This window comes from Pleurodeles waltl, chromosome 4_2 (assembly GCF_031143425.1).
Source record: "Pleurodeles waltl isolate 20211129_DDA chromosome 4_2, aPleWal1.hap1.20221129, whole genome shotgun sequence".
Classification (NCBI taxonomy): Eukaryota; Metazoa; Chordata; class Amphibia; order Caudata; family Salamandridae; genus Pleurodeles; species Pleurodeles waltl.
Window position 1 is genome coordinate 838,024,059 of NC_090443.1, and position 24,319 is coordinate 838,048,377.

Here is a 24,319-nt window from a genome sequence, read left to right on the forward strand (position 1 = left end):
TTGCCCTTTTTAAATTCTGATGATGAAACCTGGTGCCTTGCTGATCAACTGATGTCCTGATGATGAAGACTGATTCTGCTTTGCTGATCCACCCTGAGGATAGGAATATCCGAATTATGAATATTATGCATATTTGCTTTTTCTTTCTAGGTACCAACTGCAATATTTTGATAGAACCATAGTTAAAAAAAAAATCCAAATTGGTGTTACTAAATTGTTTTGCATGAAGCCCAACATGCTGATGCTAATTTGAGGTTAGTTAGGGATTCTCACTAAAGACTTTCAATAACAGGGACTGACATTTGATGAATTTCTCTGCTGAATTCCATGTATGTTATAACGTTGACACAATTTACTTTGCACCATAAACTTAGAATGTGTTTTAGTTGAAGCTTTGATTAGATTGTGTTTCTTCTGCCGCTTTGGACAACCAGTACTGTTTCTGTATGTGTTTCATTTGATTTTGAGATTAATCTACATGACCTTAGCATTGTTAATATAGGGAAACATACATTCTAAACTTTTACTAAAGGTGTGGTTATTCATGACTGAAAGGTCATGGTACGTGATAATTACTGACTCCATTGATTATTGATTTTTTTATTACTAATGATTTTGATTACTGTGTATTGATTATTGATTATGTACTGGATCTAAGGTAAGAACATCTTAATTGCGAGTCAAAAGGTTCATCGACCTATTCGCGTCCCCTTGTAAGTTGACTTATTAAGGTCAGACGCGCTAGCAAGGAGAGAATGGAGTTAGGCAATGCTGCTGAAGCTAATGCCTCAACATGCCTCCAGCTGAAGTAGAGTCCATTTGTCTGGCGCAAGTCCATCTTCCAGTGCCAAATCATTCACTCCACATTGTAAGACTATGCACCTGAGGAGATTTCATTCAGGTCAGTCTTGAACAAATACGTCCATCGATGACTTGCTCATTGATGATGTCTGTCTTGTATCATTTTGTACCTTTTGAGGCACTACATGCCACTCGCAGGAATTTATAGTCTGTTAGTACATCACCCCTTTCTGATCTAGTTCATATAATTATTCAACAGTTCTAAAATCCAATTACCTTTATTCTCCAGTTGTCACCAACTTCACCTTTAATACGGTTTCGCCAAGAATCATCAAACCAGGCAGAATCTCTACAGAGCAATACAAATGAGGCAGTGGTGAAATATCTAGAGTGTAAGCTACTATATTGTTCTATCTAAATGACACAATATTTGTTCACTTCATAAAACAATGTAAACAAACACACATACATCCTGAATTCCCTTTTTTTATTCTGGAATGTATATACTTTAATTAATTGAAATAAATCCCAATGTAATACCAACTTTTATTTTTCCTACACGGAGGTGATCAGTGCTTATAGTATGTTGTGTGTATCACCGTATGGACACAATTAATATTGATGTATTTGCCACTTAATTTGTTCATCACTGTTGTGCACACCACCCTCTTAACTCCCTTAAAAAATGTCCAGCACTGATCTCCATTTTCATTAACACGCACACTGATTAACTTTCGAAATTTGGTATCTCAACTTGGTCAAATGCATACCTACTTTACAAAGGACTCAACTCTACTTATCTTATAGTTACAATTATATGTACATAAACGTAAGTTACACATATTGTTTCAGAGATAATTGTGAATTATAAGAAGGTACATTAAAAATAGAACATTACAGCCTTTTAAAATAATGTGAAGGATTATTTATTTAGCTAAGTAGGATAGCATTGTCTCTAAACAAGTGGGAGAACACTGGATGGAAGGAATTTTGTGGATTCTTGCTGAGTCTGGAAGGCTACATCATGTAAGCTATGGCAATTTTAGACGAAGGATGAGGTTTGCAGGGCATAGTGGGTAAGAAACCTTTATGGGATCCACACAAGGCATTCCACCCTGGACTCACCCAGATGTCTAGTTTTCAGAAATGTCTGGGTTTGCCAGGTTTCCCCAGATGTCACCTGACCAAAGCCCAAAAAGTACAACCATTCAGTATAGAAGTAGGACGATATTGGGACGTAGCCCAACTCCGTTAGCTATATGTATATAAAAAAGTATCCTGTCGGAAAATGTTCCTCTCTGAAGGGTCACCCCAAACTTTTTGCCTTCTTCCTCCTCTTTTTCTGACCTCAGTTTTGTTGGCTTTAGGACTCTGAGCACTTTACCACTGCTATCCAGTGCTAAAGTGCATGTGCTCCCTCCCTAAACCATGGTAAACTTTGTGTATACACAATTAGCATGTTTAATTTACTTGTAAGTCCCTTGTAAAGTGGTATATCATATATCCAGGGCCTGTAAATTAAATACTAGTAGTGGGCCTACAGCACCAACATTGTCACCCACTTAAGTAGCCCTTTGAACATGTCTCAGGCCTGTCACTGCAGTCTGTGTGTGAAGGTTCACTGCCACTTCGACTTGGCATTTAAGACACCTTGCCAAGCGTTACACTTCCTTTTGTTACACATAAGTCACTTCTAAGGTAGGCCCTAGGTAGCCCATAGGGAAGGGTGCTACATAACTAAAGGTCAGGATATACTTTTTAGTTTTTCATGCCCTGGTAATGAAAATATCCCAAAGTCATTTTTCACTACTGTGAGGCCTACTCCTCTCATAGGCCAGCACTGGGAATTCCTTAATAATCATTTAAGGTGCAATTCCTGATCAGAAGGGAGTAGCTGGACCATGTTTCAAATATTTGGAATGGCAATGATAAATCCTCTTTACTGGTAAAGTCGGATTTATCATTACTATTTTAGATATGCCACTTTAAGAAAGTGGACATTTCTCTGCTCTTACAGCTCTGTGTGCCTTCAGTCTGTTCCAATGCACATCTGGGATGGTGACAGCTACACCTGGTGATATCCCGCTGGACAGCCACAAACATTGGAAGGTTGGCACTCATCTGCATTCTGATGGCTCTTCCTGGACAGGAAGGGTGGATTGTGGCTGACACTTGCACCTGAATAAAGAGTGCCTGTCCCCACACAGTGGGCTGATTACCCCCTACTGACAGTCTGGAGAAGGGCTGAGGAAGAAAGGACCACAGTGCCCTTCAAAGAACCTTCTTCACCCCCACCTCAAAGGCATATTTGGGTATAAGAACTGGATCTCTGGCCCCACCAAATCTGTACACTGCTTGCCTGTGAAGAAATCTGCCAAGAGTAATGACTGCTGTGATACAAGCAGTGGCACACGCTGGACTGCTTTCCAAGAAGGACTGCTCTCTGCCTTAATGAGCGACCCTGCTGCCTGCTGATCTTTGCCCTTCTGAGGAAGGACTGGACCCTATCATCTGACCCAGAAAGACTCCAAGGGCTTGCTGGCTTGTCCCTGTTCTCTTGTAGCCTTCGGGACATCAAAGACTGACTGCAACTCTGCTCCTAGACTCTGCTACTAGGTTATCTCTAAGTGTGTATCTAGCTTACCCTGACTAAAAGTGATGGTTCTTCCTTGCACAGGGTGCATACTCTGACAACACAAATCCCAGCTGTAACACCTCCAAAATCAAAATGTCCCTTCTTGCAAAAAAGGTAGGATGCTTTTGTCCGCAGGAGTGCAGAAAGACTGCTGGGGTCATCGGCCAGGTGAAGGCTAGGCCCAATGTGTGGGCAGGCCACTACCACACCTTGTAGTGATAAAAAAACACTTCCTGGTGTCTATTCGGATTTCTGCCCCTCCCACCGGGGCCGATTGGAGTTAAAGACCTCTTATCTGCCCTGGGAGTGGGGGCGGGGGACAGAATGACTGTTGCAGGTCATTTGAGGAGTGGAGTTGGGTCCAATGCCTATGCAGGTCATCTTGACCCATTTCTTCACAAAACATCCCTGGTAATAACCTTCCATTTTCCCCTGGGGGAGGGGGACTTTTGGGCCTGGAGGAAGGGCAGAGCATTAGCCCATTGCCCGGGGGCCTGCTCCTCCCTCCAAATATAATCCTTGGTGGTCCAGTGGGCTTTCTGCCCCCTGCCAGAGGAAGATTGGAGAAAAACACCTCCATTCTGCTCCCAATGAGGGCAGAAAGACTGTTAGGCTTGTATTTTACGCCAGATGCCTGGGAGGGCAGTACCCACCCATTTTTCCTTTAAAAAATCCCTGGTGTCTAGGGGGTTTTCTGTCCTACCCCCTCCTGGGGCAGACTGGGAGTAACAACCTTGGGCGTGGGTGGGCAGACAGATTTTTGGGCCTGGGGGTGGGGGGAGAACTAGCTCATTGTCAGGGGGCCACTACCCTGCTCCAAATATAATCCCTGGTAGTTTAGTGGGCTTTCTGCCCCCCCTCCAGCCTGGGGCAGATTAGAGGTAAACGTTTCCTATTTGCCCCTGATGGGTGGCACAAAGACTGCTGGGGTTGTAAGGGTGAGTGGAGGCTAGGACCGAAGCCTGGGAGGGCCACCCCACTCATTTTGCTTTACAATAAAAAATATTTTTGTCTAGTGGGCCTTCTGCCCCCACCTCCCCAGGGGCAGATTGGAGGTAAAAACCTCCAATCTGCCCCTGGGGGGAGGCGGAAAAACTTCTGGGGCTGGGGGAGGGGGACAGCATTTGCCCACTGCCAGGGGTTGGGGGCGATTCCCCCTTAAAAATAGTACCTGGGATCTAGTGGGTAGATGACTACTTGGTGACTGCCCTCCTGCGGTGATTCCCAATCAGGGATTCACTAGGAAGAGGTACCATTGGAACGGGGAGATTCTCCCCTTTCCAACAATTCTTTCCCATCTGCTTTGGTGCTCAGGGGCTGAGATATGCCCCTGAGCACTGAAGTACTGAAAGTAAAATGAGCTAATCTGCACATTTCAATTTCACTTTCTCTGAAATGATGTCAGTGCGCCAAGTGTGCCCATCATTCTTTCAGAGAAAATAAATCCTATGGAGCTGGGGAAGTTTCTTCACCAACTCCAGAGGCTAAAATAAATGAGAGGAAATCCCTTCGGTGTTTGCACCAGAGGGATTTCCAGCCTAAGGTGCTAGTACGGCCTAGAGCCGTCCTCAGCAAATGAGCACTGGTGCTAAGGACAGCTCCAGGTCATTTTCAGCACCCATGAGATTAATGAAGTCTAAGGCAAGGGCTCATTACTGGTTTCCAGGAATGGATACATTGATTGAAGAGATGGTCAAGGAATCTCTTAACTTTGTTTATATTAATAAAACTAGGTATACTCACAAAGCTGCCCTAGTTTCAATGGGATTTCCACATAAAACATGGGCCAGGCTAGCATTGGGAATAATAGGGCCACTGAATGGTCATAATGTACAGAAAACATACAAGTTGGTCCTAATGGATTATCATTCCCAATGGATTGTAACTCGTCAAACTAACAGAATTTACACTGAAACAGTACTTCATTTTCTACATGATACATGACAATGGAGTGCAATTCACCTCAGAAGAAGTGAAAACGTTCTTGAAAGAATTATCTATAGTTCACTTATGCACTGTATTATACTGTCCTAAAGCCAGTGGAATGGTTGAAAGATTAAATAGGATGTTAAAAGAATATATCAAGAGAGAGCAACTGTTAAAAGGATTCATATTGAAATTGCAATTCAAGAACTCCCAATTGTACCAAAGGAGTACCCCCCTTTGCTGCACTGAAAAGAAGATTTCCTGGCACAAGTTACCACCTAACTGGTTATATGGTGGAGAACCAATATGGGTGAATAAAAAGGATATGTGAGAAGCGGTTGTAAATAATCAAGCCAAATACATGCCAAGATATGACAGACATCATATGGTGAAGGTCCAAAGATGGAATGTGGTGATTGGGTATTGATAAAGAGAACAGAATGTTCTAAAATAAGATATTCAGTTTTGGAACACAGACTTGGTAGTGGGTCAAAATTCTACGTAAGCGATATGTGTTATAATGTATTGTTTTATCAAATATTCAATGGATTGTCACGTACTGCGCTGGACTTCTCACCTCTGGATTCCGGATTGGCGAATACACCAAGTCTTCTACAGGTCCTGTATACTCCCAGATAAGGGCGACCCCTTCTAGTAGCCACGGTGCCGCTTGACAGGCTACGCCAAAGCAGCCCGTACCCTCCAGAAGGAGTCCCAGAGGGAAAAAAAACCAACAGTGGGGAAAAAACCTCTAACAGGAACTACTGAAGGAAAAACAAGAAAAAACAGGACTTGAAAACAGGAAACAAAAATAGGCAATATCCAGTGTACAAGGCAGGAAAAAAGGAACAGGCAAAAATATCCCAAGGCAAAGCAGGAACAAAGAACAGGCAAAAATCTCCCAGGGCAAAAAAGCAGGAACAAAGAACAGGAGCGAACAGCACAACCAGAAGGAAGTGTTTGCAACGCAAGGAGGAACAAGACTGACTGACTTATACTGAGAAAAGGGAAGTGACATCACAGGAAAGGGAAGTAACACCATCTTGGATTGGGAAAAGCCCATAGACCAGTATAGGAAAAAGGAAGTAGTATAAAAGAAAAACAGAGCATGCTGGGACAAAAACACAAAGAAGACAAGATGGACACAACATGGATAGAGACAGGCAAAAGGACCAATAAAAAACCCACCACCAACAACAAAAGAAGAAAAAAGGCTACAAGTAAGTGTAGAGCGACCGGGAGCAAAATATATGCTTCCCAGAAAGCATAGTCAAAAAAACGCGGAGAACGGCGCTCCGAATATCGGTAGAGCATTCCACCTCGAGGACAGAAAGAGACGCTGCGTTACATGGATGGATATTTATCTTGTACCGCATATATATTTTAATCATTAGTCATGATCCTGAAATTGGAGCTGTAGAAATGAAAGTCTTTTCAACAGAGCAGAATGAAGATCCCTGCCCAAGTCCAACATCCTGAGACTATTCATCTTCTGTGTGCTTATTGTTGCCTTAATTGTAAAGTAGTAACATTTTGATAAAAACATACCTTCTAATCTTCCATTTAATGGCATGCTAGTGCACTGTTTAGAAATGCAGAAATCCGCTAGCAAATTTTGTATTTCAAATGAACAGATTTGTGCTTATAAGAGGTAGTAAGGCCGTTCGAGTGAGTTGCTACTAGGACATTTCATGTGTTTTTTTTACTTTCCCACTCCCTTTTGTCAGTAACTACATCTCCTTGCATAGATGTTTACTATTTTCAGACTAATCTTTTTGTGAGTTAAATATTTATAAATGATAACATGTCTCCATCTCTCTGTATGTATGCCTTAAAATGACTACCTTCAATGGTAATTAAATAAAACATATTTTCAAAATAAGTAACACTATATATAAAACATAACAATGAGGCAACTATCTTAAAACAATGTGAAAAAATCTCCAAGACCAAGAAAGCTCTATATATCTAATATAAACAAAAGGAAACTATTGTTTTCAGGGGTTCTTTATGTCAGAAACCTGTACTGGCAGAGATCAGAACCATTTTCTTGCACATATTCAGGCTACCGCACAGAAAAATGTATAATTTAAAGTTGCCTTGTTCATTAATGTGTCGTCCAGCAGTAGACATTGTGAGGTAGGTGAAACTAGTTTTTATCAAAACTGTGAGTCAGTGACAGATGTTAGGAGCATAGTGACTTGTGGATTGATACTTTAATGGGGTTAGTTTTAGGTACTAGATATGAATCTCTTCGGTAAATATCTACCAGCTATAAGCCAATCAGCATTTGGCAGCGTACAGATGTCTGGTGTACAAATGAATGTAATGATGAATTTAGAATAAGCAAACAACGTTTGGGAAAAATATCCTGCATCCATCACATAGGGGTCATTAGGATTAATGATGGACTCCACCATAACTCTGAAGAGGTCCTCTAATTCCCACTCAGTTGTTTCTTGGCCAAAACGGCTGCCATCTCCATGGCAGGGGCAGTTTTGGTGAAAGAAAACATTGCAGGTAGGTACATCATTTTGAGGATGCATGTCAGCCGTATAATACATTTTGTTGTTTTCTGAAGAGAATATAAAACCAATTTCTTTGACACATTCAGAGGTATCTCCTAAAGAACATGGGACTTTTTTTAAATTATGATATGATGTCAGAAGTCTAAATCTAAGTAAGGAAGAACATGAGATTCCAAAGCAATGAGAGTTTTCGTGATGCAGGGCCAGTAGTGGCTCTGTTATAGAAGAACCTCCATCATCCAACTTCTAAATGAGACAGAGGATGTAAGAGGTTAGCATATGGAACAGCAGTGTCCCATTACAGACCACTTATAAATGAAGCTCATGGTCTGACGTGGTGTAGAAACACTAAGGGCCACATGTACGAGTAATAGGTTTTTTGACTCGCAAATTGCAAGTCGCAAAACCTGATGTACAACAGTGTCAATGACACTGTTTGCGATTCCCAACAGGGTCGCAAATGACCTAACTCATAAATATTCATGAGGTTGGTTGCAATTTGCGACCCCATTGGGAATGGCCGCCCTCACAGGGATGGTGGCCTGCTGTGGACAGCGGACCACCATGTCTGTGACTGCTTTTAAATAAAGTAGTAGTTTTTTTTTTAATGCAGCCCGTTTTTCTTAAAGGAAAACAGGATGCATTTCAAAAACGAAAATGAAAAGTTTTCTTTTGAATATTTCAGAGCAGGCAGTTGTCCCTGGGACCACTGCCTGTTCTGAAAACATATTTTCGCTACCATTCACAAAGGGGAACTGGTCCCAGGGAGACCCCTTTCCGTTTGCGAATGGGTTAGCACCAATTTGAAATTGGTACTAACTGTGATTGTTTTGTGACCGCATTCACAGTCACAAAACAATCCTACATCTCACTGCGACTCGCAATTAGGAAGGGAGCAACCCTTCCTAATTGCGAATCACAAACCTATTTTGCGATTCAGTAAATAGATTACCGAATCGCAAAATAGGGTCTGTACATACCAAAATGTACGTACATCTGGCCCTAAATCTTTGATTATAGAAGTGCCAATGAATGGCGGATCAGTGGCCTGAGAGTGCAACCCCTTACAGGTGTCAATTAAGCATACCCATTGATAGCCATGGCTAACCTAGACTCATGAATTGGTAACCATGGCAATGCCTTTGCTATCTATGGTGTAAATGAGCGAGAATGCAGAAGCAGAAATAAAAAGTAAACAAGGACTGACGAGCCTGGTGCATTTTTGTAGCTGAAAACCCTGCCGTTCGAAAAGTCACAAGCTCAGCAGCTGCAAAAATGCATCGCAATGTACAAAGGGCACACTGTGCGCAGGAAATATTTTGGCAACCTGCAAAGTGTGCTTTATGACCCATAATTAGTCACAGAGGAAAGCGAGTGGTTTGCTATGCACATTTCAATACTTTGCAACTGAAATTATGGTTGCAAACCACTGATGTGCTACCCAGTCCTGAAATGGAATTATGGTAGCAAATCACTGATGTTACCCAGTCCTGAAAGGGAATGGTAAGGCAGTTGTAAAGTGGAAGATATCTGCAACAGTGGTGACTGTTGACACTTGGGGAAGAAGACAAAAGTCATGGGGACCCTGCATGCTCCCCCCAGTGTCAGTCTCTCAATGCCAGGTTTTATTTGTTTTTTTGTTTTAATGACAGGGGTTAAAAACATCTTGCAACAGACATAGTGATGCACTGAATGCTTAAATGAATTGCAGCCACTAGTGATCGCTTGGCTCCATTCCAGTCCATCATTTTTCACCCACTATACCACTCTAGACAGAGGCCTAACCTTAGGTAAATCAATAATAACACTGCTCCTCATGGGAATAGTCCACCCAAACGGCCAAGAGAGCCCCCGTCCAGAAGGGAACACAAATAACCCCACATCAGATTTAGACTATTTGGGCCTTATCAATAGGGTGTAATTTGAGCACTCTGGCACGTTGGGCATGGGACCCACGTTTGACTCATGCCAGCTGAGTGAATGCAGCAACCAGCCCTTTTCCCCAGTACAACAAAAATACGTTTGTGCCAATGAAATACGTGGAATTCATAAGACAAACCAAAAACAACCTTTAAAATCATCCCTTTAGTTATAACCCAGCAAAAAAATACCTTCCGATGTTCTTTTACAGACAAGCTGGGAGGAGGGACAAGCAACTCTTAGAGTGTATGGGGCCAGATATTTGAGGTGTGAAGCAGCACATGAGAGAGAGTAAGAAAACACAAATGCACTGAGTGCTGACTGAAGAAGCTAGATAAGAGTAACTCCTTGACTGTAAGCAACAGAAGGATACAAGTCGTCCAATCGAACGGTAAAAAAGCTATGCTTCAAGGGAGGGTCAATCAAAAGAAGAAGGAGGAAAGCCACTGAATAAGAAGCAAATGAAAGTGACAAGAAAGCACTTGATGAAAAGCAATGGGCTGGGGCAAATCCCACTCTTAAGTTTCTGGTATGGGCCACAAGAGGTCTTTGACAACAGATAGCTAAAAGCGAGACCTAAAGTTTCTGCCGAATCAATGGGTAACACTGCTTTGGAAATGAAAATTATCCATTGTGGACAGATGAAAATCTTTTGAGAAAGGCCTTTCTGTGCGTATACACAAATAAATACACAGATTTGAAGCCAAAAGACTAATCTGTATACTTTAGAGATGCTTAGTGAAAGCTAAAGCAGTAAATGGAAATGATAATCTTTGCCAGTGTATATAGCAAAGTGCTAGACAAATACCTTGTCAAACATTCAATGTATTGGTCAGATAACCATGCATAGTACCCAAAAAGAGTATTCTACCAGCTCCCACTCAGAAGGTGCTGATAAAGTAACATCAAAGTAACCGGCATTGAAACCCTAAGCCTTTCTATTATTAAGATACAAAATTAGCTTTCAGTATTGTAAGGGCTTTTCAACATCTTTATGGTCATTATCGCCGCAGTGCAAGGTATCAGAAATTCACTTAATGTAAGACAGCACATTGTAAAATACACTGAGAGACTGGATTGCAAGAGAGATGGCATTTTTCTGGCTCCATCATGGTGTCTTTTACTGATCTGGGCTACCATACCTACTCTATCCAAGGTAGTAGAGGTGTAGTGCTGCTGAATCAAGTGTGGTAGAAACAGTATATAAAGAGATACACCCAATATCTCTTTGCCTGGCAATCCTACGTCTTCCACTGTCACACAAATTCACACCTGATTTTCCTGTGTACATGTCTGTTGGTTTTGGGCACCCCTTTTGGTTCCCCTTCAGCTTTCCTCCTTAAGTTTGGCTCTTCTCGTCAACTTGGGCCTAAAATAGAGTTTGGCAGACAGGTTACTTAATCGCCAACCTGACGGATATCCTGTCCACTTACTTATAAGTGCACTACATCTTATGGCACCTTTAATAACATAGATGGGATATCCATCACGTTTTGGATAGAGTAACACATCTGAAAAACTCTGAATCCATCCCTTTTTTCTTCAGATGTTCTGCTGCTGCCTACTGTTGAAGATCTGCTCCTGAAACCTTTCCGTTTTTGCAGTTCCATTTTTTGGAGTCCATTTTACTGGAGTATCTTACTTAGACTGTGGGTTTGCCTTACTCTTAACCTATAGAGTGAGTACTGTAAAATACATACACACTCGCTTATACAATTACTTTTATTATACAACTAGACCACATATTAATGTCTTCTGCCTCAACACAAGTGGTGGACTAACCGTAGAGCAAATGGTGGAGGCTTCAGAAGTCCACAGGGGAGCTTCAGTGTTTCTTCTTTCCCTAACCCTTTTTTCCTGTCTCTCCAGTGTCTTTTATGCTGTGCATGATTCTACGGAGTACTTGCATTTAGGCTCCTGGGGAGGCACCTAGTTGGCGTCGGCATCAATTCTAAGAATTCTTGACAGCTGCTTTTTTTAATGTGACTGAGATGTCTCTACTTGTCAGAATAAAGCAGTAACTCTCTTAAACAATATACTTTTTGGGCAATCCAATACTTGAATGGCTTTACTGGTGAATGTAGTGAGAGAGAGAGAGAGAGAGAGAGAGAGAGAGAGAGAGAGAGAGAGAGAGAGAGAGAGAGAGAGAGAAGTGTGTGTGTTTTTTAGATAGTACCTATAGTGATCTAGGTTCCCAATAAATTAAAACACATACGGCTAACATGAACTAGCCTTTACTATCTAAATAGATGAATATGAATAAAGTCCAGTCATATGCAGAGAGCCTTCTCAGGTCAATAACATCATTAATAAAGAAGATAGTTATGTGGATGCCTATGCAGTGCAGGAATACCCTTACACAAGCTTTCTTTACCAGTCGTCTGGACTATGGCAATGTGCTATATGTAGCCATAAACAAGTGGACGTTATTTAATATGCAAATCATTAATGGCGGCAAGCCTAATTGCTAACCTACCCCCACAAGAGCACCTTCAGGACCGCTTTTGTGCTCCTTGAATTGGCTCCCTATTCAAAAGCAGATTATCTTCAAGCTACTGTGTTGCAATCCTAATGCAGTGTACAGAGGTGGCCTAGCCAGCTCCGCTTGCGGGCCAACTTTTACCTTACTCAAAGAGCTCTCAGATCGGGGGATCTGGCTCTTGCAACCTCTTGTTGTAGTCATATAGCTAAAAGTGTTGGTCACTCTTTTTGTTATTTGGTGCAGCAATACTGGAATATGCTTCTATTTTCCATCCGATCTTGCAAGAAATTGGAAACATTAAAAAAAATATTAAAGACTTGGCTGTTTTAGCTGCCCAATGATTGGTCAGTCCTCTTATACTTACTCTTTTTTCAGAACAAGTAGGTATGCATTAACACTGGGATACTTGACCTGGAGTGAATGGTTTGTGATTTACAATAATTCTTAACGTAACATGAAGTGGCATTGGCTATTGCCAGACTGAAGTTCAAAAAGTGACCAGGCCCAGGCAGCTTTACTTCTCTCTTTTAAAAACCTTTCGACCTGCACCTCCCAAGCTTGTCTACTTAATGACCTTGCTGAAAATGGAACCCTACCACCCTCGATGCTGGAGGCCTTCATAACCATGATCGCTAAGCTAGAAAAATAAATCCCTATGCTCTTCCTATAGGCCCATTTCACTATTAAATGCTGATGCTAAACTCTTTGCCTGAATTCTGGCCTTCAGACTTAACCCCCTCATGCAAGGATTGATAGACTCCAAACAAGTTGTGTTCAGACCTGATAACACCAGGGACACCTACATATTATCGACAAAGTACAGACAGCACAAACCCCAGCACTTTTACTTAGTGTTAAAGCTGAAAAACATTTGACAGAGTCAAATGCCCATACCTGCTCAAAATACTTAAATATTTTGGCCTCAATGATAGATTTTGGCATTGGATGTACTGCAGTTATAGCCTGTGCACAGCCACAGAAAAAGCCAACAGCCTGACATATCCTGTGTTCCTAATGTAGCATGATATGAGAGAAGGGTGTCCTCTCTTACCGCTACTTTTTGCGCTATATAGGAACCAAATGTGCAGCGAGTAAGGCTCAACCTTGTCACAAAGAGGATCAAGATGTGCCATATGTCATAATGCTCTGTCTATGCACTGATTATATTATTGTGGCCCTCACTGCCCCGTTACATCCCTGCCAGCCTTGCTAACCGAAATGAGACTCTTGGTGATGTGTTGGGGTTTAAATTAAGCCTTCAAAAATTATCTGTTCTTTACCATGCAACACCTATAGAACAGCAACTATTGCCCACGCTCAATTCCATATACATTGGTACCCTCACTCCATTGTGTATCTAGGCCTACACATAGCGAGTTCTTTGCACAAAACATCCCCCTTCAATTAAAAATCACTTCTCCTCCAGATTAGGCAGGACTTCCACAAGAGTTCCTCTCCGACCTGTAAGCCTTAGGGTGGTCTTTCTCCAAATTTCTTGCCTTCTTATCTCCAATTTTGTGTCTGAAATTCGCATTTGTTGGCCTTACAACTCTATGCACTTTAAAACTGCTAACTAGCACAAATGCGCTTGTGCTCACTCCCCTAAACATGGCTTAATTGGCTTATACCTGGTTGGCATATTTAATTTCCTTTTAAGTCCCCTGTAGAGTGGTATACTATCTACCCAGCATCTGTAAATTATTTGCAACTTCTGGGCCCGCAGCACTTATTTTGCCACCCACTTAACTACCACCTGAAACATGTCCTAGGCCTGCCATTACAGCCTGAATGCAGTTTCAAACTGCCAGTTCGACTTGGCAACATAACCCCCTTGCCATGCCTTAAACTCCCCTTTTATTGCATGTAAGGGGCCCCTAAGGTAGGCCCTAGGTATCCCATAGGGCAGGGTGCACTTAAATTAAAAGTTTAGACATGTACTTTTACGTTTTACATGTTCTCATAGTGACAACACCTACATTTGTTTTTCGCTACTGGGAGGCCTACCATAGGATAGCATTGGGTTGTCTTAAGATATTTATTAAGTGCTAACTTTTGACTGGGACCGGATGACCAGTTCATGTTTGGTATCTATGAAATTGTAAGGAAAAATCTTCTTTAATGGTAAAGTCGGATATTTCATTACAATTTTGAAAATGCCACTTTTAGAAAGTTACCATTTTACTGCTATTTATTTAGTGCCTGCAGCCTTTCCAGGGTCACTTCACTGGTACATTCCTCCCAGGCAGTCCCACAATAAAGGGATTAGGTGCACTTCAATGGACCATCTGCTGGCAGGATGGGGGGCACAGCCGAGCACAGCGCCCCTTGCAACTGAACAGGCATGCTCTTCCTTCACACAAAGGGCTTACCACCTCCACATTGTCACTGCACCCAGTTTGGAGCCAGGGCAGGGCAGTCAGGAAATTCCATACACTTCAAAGTAGAAACCACAAGAACTTCTCCCAACTTCAAAGGCAGAATTGGGTATAAAATCAGAGCCCTCAGACCCGGTCTTCAGTTCACTTCTGGACCGGCGGAAAGGACTCTCGGGGGCCTGCTGAATGCTGTGACCTGCTGTGTACCCTGCAAGACAGCTTTGCTGTACTTGGAAGGACTGCTTTTCTGCCTGGAGCCTGCCTTGAACCCTCAGAAACCAGCCCTGCTGTTTGAGCCCTGCATCTTCAAATGAACACAGGCCTAACACAGTAACTCCAGGGCTAGATTGCTGCTCTTCCTTTTCAGAGAACCGGGGACACCATCTTAAACCCACACCTGGACCCCGTCTCAGTGATGAGCTACTAAGTGGGGTTCCACCAGTCCTGGATCCTTAGTTGTGGTGCTAAAGGTGCCCAGATAATCAAAATCCAAAACTGAGAACTTAGAAAGTTTCTGGCTAAAAACTGCTCTGAAAACAAGGAGGATACCGGGACCAAAGTGCTTGTCTATGGGCTTAAAGTGCATCCCCGGCCTTTACGGCGGCTTCCACTTTGGTCTCCTCCTCTGAAAATCCTATTCAGCAGTCCTTTGCCAAAGGGGTGTCCGAACCCCTGCAACTGTCTTCGGGTACAGTCTCCTGTCTCATACCGCTGGAGATTTTCAACTTCCATAAAAAAATAGAAATCTTCACCTCCACTTCAACCCAAGGATCCCCGACAACCACTCTCCCACCTCAGACATGAAATTCAGCCTTACACCGCTGAAATTTACCTTTGCAGAACAATTTATTCAAAATTTCTTCTAAGGCTGGAGGAAAGCGCTGATGTTGCCCGAACCAATTCTTGTATCCGACTTGCATTTGATTGCAGTTGGCTATAGTGTTTGACTTTGACCCAGACCCACGCAACTAGATGTCCACGGTTGGCATGCTGACCGTTTACACGCAAATTTTTACTAAAAACTTTAAAAATTTATAATTCTGGTTCTACTAATTGGATTTTGTCGTTTTATGTCAACTAATTAAATTAAAATGTACTCTATTTTTCTAAATTGGTGGGGGATTTTTCTTCTGTGGGTTCACAATGTTACTGTTTGAGGGCTGCATAAATACGTTACACATTAAGCTTGACTGTTTTTGTGCCAAATTACCCAGGGTTAAGCACAGGTTAATTTAGTGACTTTTTGTGGTTCACCCTGCAAGGGATTGTGGCTGTTGCTTCACCACCAGTGCTCACACCACAGTCAACCAACAACCTAATTTCTCACAAATTCCCAATATAACCTGTCCTGGCTAGGCAGAATTGCTGCAATGAAAAGGAATAAACTGCTGAAGCTGCTTTTCGTTTATCAGTCCCATCCACTACGGCCACCCCTAAACACCCTAAAACATCCAAAACAGACGATTACTAAATATATCTGAATCGGGGCTACGCCCTGGACGTACCATATCCTATCTTATTGAAACCCGAGTTAGGGCAGTCTGAGCATCCCCATTGTGAAGTAATATAATCAAGCGGCCAAGCTGATACCCTGCAGAGTGAGGCAGAGAAAAAAACTAAAAACACTGGTGCTTCCTCAACCAACACGTAGCAGGAATGTAAATATGGAAAGTACTATGGCTACTTATAGGGCATAGACTTTGGGGGATGTAGTACTCCCTGGTGACCAGAATCCCTCTGGCAGGTTTAGACGGGGCTATGACCAAGAGATAACTCAGCTAAATCACCCCTGACACCTACTATTTCAAAACCTGACTGTAATCCCTCACTTTACTCTGAGAAATTCAGACAATGGCAAGAAGCCAGATATACAATGGAAGGGCAGCTGTTTGACGCTACAGCCATTATCCCTTTTAAACAATGGCAATCAGACTACTGCCTCAAAGAAAGCAAAAGGGTGCATTATAATTAAGTTAGACATAGACTATGAGGTAAAATGTTGGAACCACTGGTGTGGAGACAGCTGACTAAACAGAAGAAATGGGTACTTTCTAAAACAGATGATAAAAAAACTGCTAGTGGACTTATATAACATTCTGATGCATGCCACACCCAAACAGAGATCAGTGGGCCAGAAGAGATGGACCTAGAAACTAGAGCACACTCTTTCTGGCAAAGAATGGGAAGATATTTACCACGGAGTCCAGACTACAGCTAAATCTGCGAGGGGGGGGGGAACTATGTTAAAGATCACCTCATACTAGTATTTGACCCCATGCAGATTCATGCCTAGGCACCCAATTGATCTGGTGAGCGCTGGCGGGGATGTTGAAACCTGGGGTCCCTGCAGCATTTGCTGCTGAAGTGCCTCAAGCTATCTAGATATGATAACAGAGATATGATCTGCACAACACAGCTTCCCTGCTTCCCTTCATATGATTGCTAAGCCTTCCAAACAATAAGCCTTTCCTCTATATTATTCATATTATTACTGTGATTTATAAAGTGCATGGCTACCTCAATGGAGTTTCCCAGCGCTAGCGGAGAGAGGAGTAACCGGGACCAGAGTATTAGAAGAGCAGCAAGGTCTAAAGCATCTTCCTAAACATAACAGAAGAGTTGCAGAGGCAGAGCGAAAGGAGCAGGGATTTCCATAATTTACTCCCTTAAAAAGAAAAGGACCGCAGCCCTGTCTTACTAATCAGACTTTTGGAACAGTGGCTAGGTTAAGTTCACTTGACCAAAGCACCCGCTTGAGGCTATAAGGCCGAGTCAAGGAGCAAAAACATACAGGCCAGCTTGATGTAGAGCTTTATAGACATAGCACAAACATTTAAATGTTATGTGTTTAGCTATAGGAAGCAAATGTAGATGATAAAGATGTTGCAAAACTGAGGCACTGCAAGGACTATGGCCAAGTGAACGCGCTTCAGCAATTTAAACAGTTTGCAATGGCTTTGTTTGGGCATTAGCAACACCCAGATATAGGGCATTGTCATAATCCAACCTAGAAATTACAAGGTCCTTCACAATAATTTTTTGGGTCTCAGGAAGTAGGAGTCATATTTTCTTTCTCAACAATTATAACAGGCCGAAATAACAAGCAGCAACCTTAATAATTTGCTGATCCATGGTCAGACTGTCATCCAACCAAATACCCATCTCCTTGACCGCCTGATTGCCTAATCCATCTGGCCAGCAATAAGGGCACCAGAGCAGGGGTTGGATACCCAAAACAACCTTTCTGTCTTACTCTCATGAAGTTTCAGACAGTTAAGCTTCATCCAATCAGCCACTTTCTTGAAGCAATGTACCAAAATGGATGTGGTGCTGGAATCCGATGAGGTAAGGGATATTACAATTTGAGTTTTATCAGCATAAGAATAAATTGACAATCCATAACTGCCACTATGTCTGCCAAAAGGCATACATTAATGGTGAACAATGTAGGACTCAATCAAGAGCACTGAAGGACTCCATGCAGTAGCCTGTTTATTGAGGATTCATAAGACTGAGCAATAACTTGAAATGAACGTTCTTTCAGGAAAGATTGGAACCAAGCAAGAGTGTTGCCTTAAATGCAAACATATACTAATTGCTTGAGAAGCACCCAATGGGAAACTGTGTGAAGTGCGGCACTAAGATGAAAAATAATGAGGGCCGGGGTATCTCCTCTGTCCAGCTCCTGCCTCAGTTATTTTGTAACCCTTAGCTCTGCGGACTCAGTATTTTGTTCTGGTCTGAATCCAAACTGGGAGACATACAGCACATTATAAGCTTGCAAAGGTTCCAACAATAGAACATTAATGTGCTACTCAACAATTTTTTCATAAAAAGGCAACAAAGAGATACGGCGATAACTGACCAAATTTTATACTTCTAAGTTCAGTTTTTGCAAAAGCGGTAGGACTAAGGCATGTTGATAAGAATAAGGGCCAGAGTGTCGCTCACTATGTAAAGATGATCCGCTGGAAGCGGATATGAAAACATTCCATAAAAGAACAATTGATCGCCCTGGCTCTCTCTGCAGTACATCAGTTTATACTTCCACTCAGGGGCACAGAAAAAGTTCCCGAGCAGAGAGACTGGCTTCACCGAAACTGGTACCTTTTAGGGATGGAAAAGCTAACAATGACCTCAGAAAACAAGGAAGAGGGCATAAGTGAAATATAGGCACCTTTTGTACAATTTCTCCTCACAGAATTGAGGGAGCTCTCATGCCCATACTACCTTAAGGCCCTACGTATTTTTACTAGTGCGACCTATTATTTAAAGTGACCCACTTCATGTAACTGTGACATGGGGTGACAACAGAGAATAAGTCTACCCATTAGCTAAGTACTGCAAATATATTCTTGTTCGCCATGTGTGTTGGGGAGATCATGTGGTTTTACCAATTGCTAGCTCTGGTTTGTAGGTATGGCTATTGCTTTTGTAATTTGTTTAACATTTTAAAACTAATTAACAGAGATGAACCATAAAGTCCATTTATTAGCACCTCTATACAGAAGCTCATTGGGCTTCACACTCTGGTACATTCTGGATAGGTGCTCAACCACTAAGGCCCTCATATTATGAGTTGGCCAGAATCTGGTGCTGGGATACTCGAAGTCCAGAATTTCAGATTCCCACCAGTATCCTGCATCACATTCAGGCTATTCCAAGTTTAATCCTCATAATGGAGAATCATTTCACAGAGCTGAGAATAGCAGTGTTTACTGTGTAGTTGTAAGGATTCCAGTGACATATCTGTTGGCATTACAGCCTGCAAAGAACAAGGTGGGGAGTCATAGAGGAGGGTGATCTGGACATGGCAGAGGCAGTATGAGAGAACAGTTGCCTGCTGCCTCTGTGTTGTACTCTTTGCGGATAGGGTAGGTCTAAGGGGTCACACCGTCCAAGGTACTGCCAGTGGCCTGGGACTGCTAGTGATGTGTTGGGGAGGAGAAGATGGGACTGCAGCCCCGGACATTATTATCAGCCTGTAACTGTGTTGGTCTCTAGGCAGATGAAGGGAGGCACGCAGCCCTGGGCACTGCCTTCAGCCCGGAGCAGTGTTTGCCTTTGGGAGGAGGGGAGAGTAGCATGCAGCCCAGGGCATTGCTCTCGGCCTGGGGCTGTGTCTGGTGTGGGGCAGGTGGAATGGGAGAAAGGAAGGCAGAGGGGACTCTACCTCTTTTGATTCTGCACATGGCCATGAGCATCCTCACATCAGGCTTTACAGCGTGGGTGCAGGTGGGCATCAGCTGGGTTGGGTCCTAACTGGGGAGACTATTGTTGTATGTTCCCCTTCTAGTACTGAAAGGGGTTGGGCAGGGGCTGGGTTGTCCTCCTGCCATAGTCACTATCTGCACCCAGTGAAATGTGGCCCACAGTCTCCAGGCTCCTAGTTCTGGGATATGGAGTTTGCAAACTTAGTAATTACGGACCCAGAGATAATGGCCTACTCAGAATTGTGAGCGGCGAATTCCTTCCGGATTTATCACTCCAGAAGGAATGTCGTCACTCTTAATGAGGGACAGAATCTTCAGTGAAGGCTAAAAAAAGGAGAAGGAGAAGAAACAGTCTAGTATTAAAATCTGCCAGTATTCAAGCTATCACTTCATAAAATATATTTATTGCATTATCTCAAAAACAAATGTTAATTGCTATGGTTCATACAAGTTAACTTTTTTGATTAGAGAAAGTCGCATGATGCCAATTCACATGAAGGGTAACTAGTATGTCAACTTACATTTTGTTTAGAACTTGTGCCATGGCAACACCACTTGTAAGGTCCTGGATTGTTTTACAAGGTGCAGCGGTATTGAATGTCTGTAGCTATAAAGTAAAAGAAATAAAATAAAGATATAAATGAGTAGTACGGCAAAACAGAAAACGCTGTTTAAAATACATGAATTAAGAAACCTTGGAAATCATTGATGTGGAAATAACTTATATTTATCTGTTGTATAACTTACAGTCAGTTAACAGGCATCAGCAATGCCAAGAGGTCTGGCTTTAAAGGAATGCTGTATAGTAGCTGAAACATTACAAGGAGATAGAATGGGGATGTATAAGTATTTGTGTCGAAGCAAAGAACTGTCAAGCCAGACTCAATTAATGCCCTCCTACAATCTGTGCCCAAGAACAACACCATAACCCTAATGGGGTCCCTTGAACTAACTTGGTAGCAGAATGGCACTTTGGTTTTAAAGACTAAGGGGGTCATTCTGACCCTGGCGGTCCGAGACCGCCAGGGCTATAATGACTGAAAGCACCGCCAACAGGCTGGCGGTGCTTTCTCCCCTATTCTGACCGCGGCGGTAAAGCTGCGGTCGCACCGCCGGGGCCGGCGGTTTTCCGCCGTTTCTGCCCCGGCGGTGATAATCCGCCAGGGCAGCGCTGCAAGCAGCGCTGCCCTGGGGGTTATGACCCCCTTACCGCCAGCCTGTTTCAGCCTGTCTCAGGAAGAGGCTGGCGGTAAGGGGTGTCCTGGGGCCCCCTAACAGGGCCCCGGCCAGCTTTTCACTGTCTGCATAGCGGACAGTGAAAAGCGCGACGGGTGCAACTGCACCCGTCGCACGGCCGCAACACCGCCGGCTCCATTCGGAGCCGGCTCCTGTGTTGCGGCCTCATTCCCGCTGGGCCGGCGGGCGCAAACTTGGTTTGCGCCCGCCGGCCCAGCGGGAATGTCAGAATGGGGGCCGCGTGAGTGAGGCCGCATTGGCGGCCGCATGGCGGTTTCCGCCTGCCAAGGTCAGAATGACCCCCTAAATGCTTAATATAGTTTTTAGCTTTGGGTACTTTTACTTCTGTTGTAGACCTTATTTCCAAAGTATTCACAGGCTATATACTGCATTAATTGGAAAACATTGGAAGATATCTTAGTGACTCTTTTATGTGTATGTTATTGTGATGGTTTTTATTAGCTCAAAACCATAAAGAGGATTTAGATTTGGCACCATAAATTATCTAGTTATCTAAGGAACTTTAATAGCTTTACAATGCTTGTGCCTAACCCTGAAAGTTCAAGCTCCGGCTGCTGGATAAATAAACAAACTGATCACAGCTACCCAGAGGGTAAGCACTTTTTGGTAAGCACTTTTTTGTGGAAGCACACAACCTCTGACCAATCAAAACATGTACTCCTGGCTCCCAATATTTCGGCGGAGACAAATCCCCTCTCTAGTGATGCTCATATGATCATCTACTGGAAGCTGCACTGTCATGTCAGACCATAAAAATAAATGGTATGACATTCATTATTTATATGCAGTTACAAACAACAGCATAAAGTACAGCCTTGCCAAAGGTCATTCACTGCGGTTTACACTAATGCAAATCAATAGCGCTTCCTGCACTAAGTTATTAGGTGTTAATATTGGATTAATTGATGTTGATGCACAAAGCGATACATTTATATGCACAAACGAAGTCGCATCACCATTGTTAGATTCCACATCGTGAACTCTCCGTCAACCCCGGCACATAGGTACGTGGTCAGGCAGGTTCTGAGACCTAGGCCTGAGGTTAATGACTGATAGGTCACAGGTGGGGTAACACTTAGCCAGCAGCCAAATGCACAAATAGGAAAACTTGGATCAGATCCCACAGATAGGCAGCAACACCACAATGGTCCCTGGAGATTGTCTCAAATAAAACACATATGGCCAGAGGGATGAATGTATTCCCAGAAACACCATAAAGTTAGATGTCACATGTAGTTAGGAACTCTTAGCCAATCAGGACACAGCACATGACGTGACCATGCACCCTTCACGCCGGACATCTGGACACATACTCACTGGCCGACATTGTTGTGCACCCCTCAGGTCGAGGACCACCTGTGTTCACTATCTGGAATTGTATTTATGTCTTCATAACAACTGTTTGCATTTTTTACCAAGAAAATAATGTATTTTATGGTTTATGGTACTTAGAGAAATGTATAAAAACCTTCTTCAATCCAATGTACATTGAAAGACAGTCCTCAGACCCCGGTTGCTCTCCCAGCCATAATGTTTAATTAAACGAACTGTTCCTATTTTGCCAGGCGCCTCTTTTCTTTTGTCTTTTAAGGTAGATTCTCATTAGAGTAACATTTGTCACGCATTTCCTAGCTCCTACACTCACGAGTAAATTGAGAAGATCTCCTAAGGTCAGCAGATATTAAGAGGTGACAAACAGTATACATCTAAGATGATACCATGCATTTTAGTACTAATATACCCAGTGTCCTGATGAAATAACATCTAAAGGTTATCGATTAGTGAAGATAACACATCAGCCTTGTCTTTTCACACGAAAATAGTTACTCTGTCCATTTCAGAGTGCGTCAGATAATTTGTGGTAGTACAACCATTTGCTAATTACTTCTTATTTAACACAATTTTTACCACTCATCAATTCTCTCTAAATATATATAGGTATATTCCATGCCTTTGTGCCTATTATACTACTGATTTTCGAAGAGCAGAATTAAGTGTAGGATTCACACTTTTCAGTTCAATCAGTTACTGGAAACTAAACAAGCCCTTTTCGTGCGTTTTCGATGAAAATGTTCTTTGCATTGGTCACCTTCTACAGCACCTCAGTTGACAGATGCATAGATAAAAACGATAAACGGCATAATGACAGCAATAAATAAAACAAATTACTTTGAGTTTTATTTAAACTTGGCTAACTACTACATCAGAAGGGTTTATGATTTTGGGGATACAAATCACCAGGCAACTACTAGCCTACATCCTATACTTAAATACATTTTAAATGAATGTGTAAGTTAACACTGCAAACTGCCTGCTTTCCGCCAGGCAGAGAGAGTTAGACTTCGATAACGTAGCAATCCTTAACAGTGACAATATGGTCAAGAGCAGAACTTGTTAATATTCCTTAAATATAATACTCTGTGGGGAAAACGATTATATATTTTAAAACACTGCTACACCACCTTAAGCTGACCTTAATAAACTAGACGGGGAAATATGGGCAGACCAGGGGATGGTTTTGGGTCCAGTTATCAAGTTTCATATTTGTGAGTCAGTGTTTGCTTACTTTTGGTCATGTTTAAACAGGCTAATTATGCTTATACTGAGATTTGAAAAACAGGACCTCTATGGAAGAAGAGCGGAAAGAGCATTCCTAACAGGTCTTTTAGTTCCAGACGGGAAAGTGGCCTAGATAATGTATACAGCAAACAGTGGATGCACTGTCATAATGTGGCACAGCTCTGGTTACTCCAACATGAGCTATTAAATGTCCAGAAAAAGACACTCTACACTGGAAAAATAGCACGTTCGCCGTCGCCGCGATCATATTTATTTCGCTGCCACCATCTCCCTAACACACACTCTCCGTTTGGGGTGGGACACAAGATCAGATGCACTAGAAGGAGGTGCACTAGAAGCATTCTTCTGCTCTCCTAGAAGTAACTTTTTCATTAAAATGTTAATATTAACCCGCTGCTAAATTCAAGCTCTCCTTCCTAATTGTTTTCTGTTTAACAAAAAACGATTACATATTTTACATGCATGTCAAGCTCTACAAGAGCCAGCCTGCAAAATACTCTAAGTCTTACCATGAAATACCTTCTTAAGTGCGATATATTTAACAGTTTCCTACCCAGGCGTATACTATACGAAGCGTTTGGGGGGCAAAACAGGTGTTATGC

The 24,319-nt window shown here is 42.5% G+C and overlaps 1 protein-coding gene across 1 annotated transcript in view; it reads right to left on the reverse strand.

Annotated features, from left to right (window-relative positions):
* The window catches only part of HOOK1 (hook microtubule tethering protein 1), a 921,358-nt gene that overhangs the window by 786,135 nt on the left and 110,904 nt on the right, over positions 1-24,319 (reverse strand). The window contains exons 2-3 of the mRNA XM_069232567.1: positions 20,402-20,487; positions 1,078-1,150 (exon numbers count right to left, since the gene is read on the reverse strand). Of these exons, the coding sequence (XP_069088668.1) occupies positions 1,078-1,150; positions 20,402-20,487 (159 nt within the window). The remainder of the gene's footprint in view (positions 1-1,077; positions 1,151-20,401; positions 20,488-24,319) is intronic.